The 3,856-nt window shown below is 43.0% G+C and overlaps 1 protein-coding gene across 1 annotated transcript in view; it reads right to left on the bottom strand.

Moving 5' to 3' along the window:
- Window positions 1-3,776: 3,776 nt before the first annotated feature.
- LOC115600095 (olfactory receptor 14J1-like) overlaps window positions 3,777-3,856 on the bottom strand; it is a 1,716-nt gene continuing 1,636 nt past the window's right edge. The window contains exon 2 of the mRNA XM_030468325.1: window positions 3,777-3,803. Coding sequence (XP_030324185.1) covers window positions 3,777-3,803 — 27 coding nt within the window. The remainder of the gene's footprint in view (window positions 3,804-3,856) is intronic.

Genomic DNA, 3,856 nt, shown 5'->3' with positions numbered 1-3,856 from the left:
CTCTCACAGCAGCCACAATGCCTCTGCCATCAACATCTTCAAGCAGGGGAAAGGAACCGCTCTGAGAGCTGCAGGGCAAAGGAGAGGGGCAGCTGAGAGCAGTCCCCAAGAGGAGAGCAGTGCTGGAGCAGAGACAACTTCCCCTCTGGGGAAAGGAGAAGAGGAGAAGGGAGAGAGACTGAGGGGCTGGAAACTCAACTGCACAGCTGGCATGGAACAGCACTGCTGGAAAGGAAAAGAATGAAAACTAGACAGAGAGAAACAAAAGCCATCTCACCTTCCTGCCCTTTCCTCAGCCATGCTCACATTGCTAAATGAGACTTGTATTGTAACGAGGCAACCAGGGCCCCTAATTGCCAGGGAGTGGGCATGAGTTTGTGTTAAGCCCATCCTGTCGGCTAATTAGGGCAGGCCCCACTGCGCATGAGCAGGACCAGTGGGGCCAATAAAAGGTGAGGCCTGAGACACATGTGGGGCTCAGTCCTGAGCTAGTCAGCAGAGAGAGTCAGTTGCTCTCAGAGCAACAGCATGGATTTAGGCTAGTCAACCCTGTGGGCTATAGGCTTGGAGCACTGTTTGCGAGTCTCTGCTGGAACAGCTGGTTGTACCTTGAAGCGCCATACCCTAAAAGAGGTTCGTCTTGCTACAGTATCATTTCCCAAATAAAACTGAAAGTGTAATTACCAACTAAATTCTTGATCTCTTCAGATAGTGAGAAAAGAATGGGAAAATCCTCTGATAAAGTTAAAGTCAGAAGCAAAACCCAAAATACCTTCACACACTGATGGGCCCCCACTGAGCCTGCCAGAGCCTCCTCATGGCCTCGTTAGAGCAGATCCCCGGAGGCCATGATTGCAGGAGGCAAAGGCCCTGTGCTGGTGGCTGTAATGTGAGAAAAACCCTTTGTTTGTGGATGCAGCAGAAAGGCAAGCCCTGACCCCAGGCCCTGGGAAGACAGGTCCTGTCTCTCACAGAGGGCTCAGGGCTCTTCCTGGGGCAGTGGGGTGTAAGGGTGACCAAGGATAAATGTAGGAAAATTCTCTGACACCTCCTGGCCTCCCATACAAGGGGCTATCATAATAATAAGTTTCACTTTGGCTGAGGGGGGGGGGGCTACTGCATGGAAAAGATTTAAATCAGATCTTGAACACAGCCAAACTCCCTCCTCGGTTTTTACATTTCAGTCATGTATTCTGAGGTCTGTCAGAATTATCCACTGAGGACCAATATTGCTTAAAAATAGCTGGACATCCCCAAGCGGTCCTGCCAAGCCAAACCATTAATACATTTGTTTATGGCGTGGACTGTTACTGTTCCCAAAAACCTCAGTCTTATCCTTAGCCAAAGGGCGTGTCGAGCAGTCTATGGTGGTGCAATTTCTATCCTCACAATGCCATCCCAGAATCAGGGTGTATTTGCATCTGGAGAAACCTAGAGTTTTTCCAGTACCTGTTTTTAATATCCTGATCTGTCAGCTTACGGCTGAGGCAAAATTCCCCTTCTGGACATGGTGAAGATCCCAGGCAGGCGAATCATTGTCCCAAAACAACAGGAGTTTTACTCATACGTGCTTTTAGAATAGGGATGCAACATCCATTTAGGGTGGACAGGGTGTGCCATCCACGGCCATTGTGGTGAATTCCCTGATGTGAGCCACAGACCCAAACAATTTTGCAAATCCAGGACCGTACTTATCTTTTGTCCCAAATTGAGGAAAGAATTTTTATCCCAGGGTTCGTGAATCAATGTGTTCCTTGGCATATCACTCAAATCAGGTTCTGCGAAACCAACCAAACATGTTACAAGCAACAGCATTTCCGGAACAATTAGAAATAAAATCATGTTCTTATAAAGCCACTGCGTGTAAGCCAAAAAGGTGGCTAATCTTTTGGCTGTCACGTTAGTAACTTCTTCGGCACTCAGTATCAGAGTAGCCAATTCTGAGACTGAGCGGGGGGGGGGGGTTTCCTGTTCCAAGAAACGCTGAAGCTAGTAAGCAGTCTTCCTACACAAAACCTAATCACACAAAAGGACCAAAGAGACACATTGGTATCCAGGATACAAAGTAACCATTTACTGCACACAGACTATCCAATTTGTACTAATCTTTGTGTTGCTTGTCATTCATATCAGTTGCCACCCATGTGTTTGAATTCAGTGGATGCTGCAAAATTAATCTAATTTTAACCTATGTTAGGTAAAATTCACATAAGCAGTTTGCCCAGGTTGTAGGCCGCTGCCTGAAATTCCTGGGAGGGCTGCTTCTCAGCGTTGTTATCTTGATTAGGCGACAAGGGAAAGAATGCAGTCAGGCAGGGACAGCCCTTTCACACCCCACCAATTATTGATTGTGGCAATTGCATTAATTAAGTTTGTCATGCCAATTACTTTCTTGAGGCCAAATGAGCTTTTTTATTAATCCATTAGTCCTTTCTACAATTCCATTAGCCTGCGGATAGTAAGGCAATATGAAAAGTCCAGTTAATATTTTCACTTTTTGCCCATGCTGGACCAAGTGGGAAGTGAATGAGTACCATTATCAGACTGAATTACTGGTAGGCTTAGGCAAAATTCCAAAGAGCTTTTCAGGAAAGAAACAGTATTTTCCCTATTGGCTTTTGCATAAGCTTCAGCACATGTTAACCCAGATATCACTTCCACCATTACAATAACATATTGTTTGTTTCCTGACTTCCGGAAGGGTCCTATATAATCTATTTGCAGGTAGACCACAATGTTTTACCATCTCTGAGATGTAAGTGATCAGCTGTCAGAGGATGTTCTCCCAATCGAATTTACATAAATCACAAGCAGAAATAATTGTTTTACATTGCTCACGTGACACAGACCAGCCACGTGATTGTGCTTCTTTATATAATCAAAGATACCAGAATGACCCCCTTTCTGCAATGAAGCCATTCCAACAAGTTTCCCCATTCTTGGACTTCACCTTGATTACGAGCATCTCTGATTTCAATTACATTAATTCTTGCCAATTCATCAACTAGGTTATTATATTTGCTTGCTTCATTTTTCAAATCGGATTGGTGAGAAGGTACCCATCCTACATGAAAATTGGGATTTCGTTTAGCAATTTCTAGGATTTCCTTCCATTTTTCTGTATGCCATACTGGTACACGATTAATTTCCCAATTATTAATCTCCAGAAAGTTACCCATTCAACACAGCCTTTAAATACAGCAAAAGAGTCTGTATAGATATATACAGGTTCTGTAGTGCTTTTTCTTTTACAAATACATTCAAAACAGCATCCAGTTCGCCTACTTGTGCACTTCCTTCATCTTGATTTATTATTTGTTCCCCTGTGGAAGGTTTAATTGCAGCTGATTTAAAAAACCATGTTTTCCCCTTTCTTTGTTACAGTTTATAGTAGAAATAAAATATATATTGGTTGTAAAATTTTAAAAGTGGACAAATTAAGAGTTAGAAGGGGCTCGGGTAGACTAAAACTCTGGAAATAAGTAACTAGTTAAGAATGAGCTAACCCTTACAAGAACAATGATCAAAGGAGAATAAGGAGTGTGTTGACCCCATCAGCAATAACATTAATCAAAAGGAGAATAGTTAAGCAAACTGATGCCATGTACCAAAGATCAAGATAAAATATTGTATCCAGGTGGTGGGCAGGTGGTAATGACAGCTGAAATGGTAACCGTGGAATTTACAGTTTAAGAGATGACTATCTATTGTTATTTGTAAGATCTATGTGACTGTTTGTCTATTGTTATCTGCATGATCTATGTGACTGTTTGTGACTACAATTTATGTAACTCTGTCGTGGCCTGTAATGGAAAAAAGTATAAAAGCTGAACCAAAAATGAGGGTTTCGGAACCC

Source organism: Calypte anna, chromosome W, assembly GCF_003957555.1.
Source record: "Calypte anna isolate BGI_N300 chromosome W, bCalAnn1_v1.p, whole genome shotgun sequence".
Lineage (NCBI taxonomy): Eukaryota > Metazoa > Chordata > Aves > Apodiformes > Trochilidae > Calypte > Calypte anna.
Note: the sequence above shows the minus strand (reverse complement) of the source record. Positions and strands in the feature narration are given on the sequence as shown.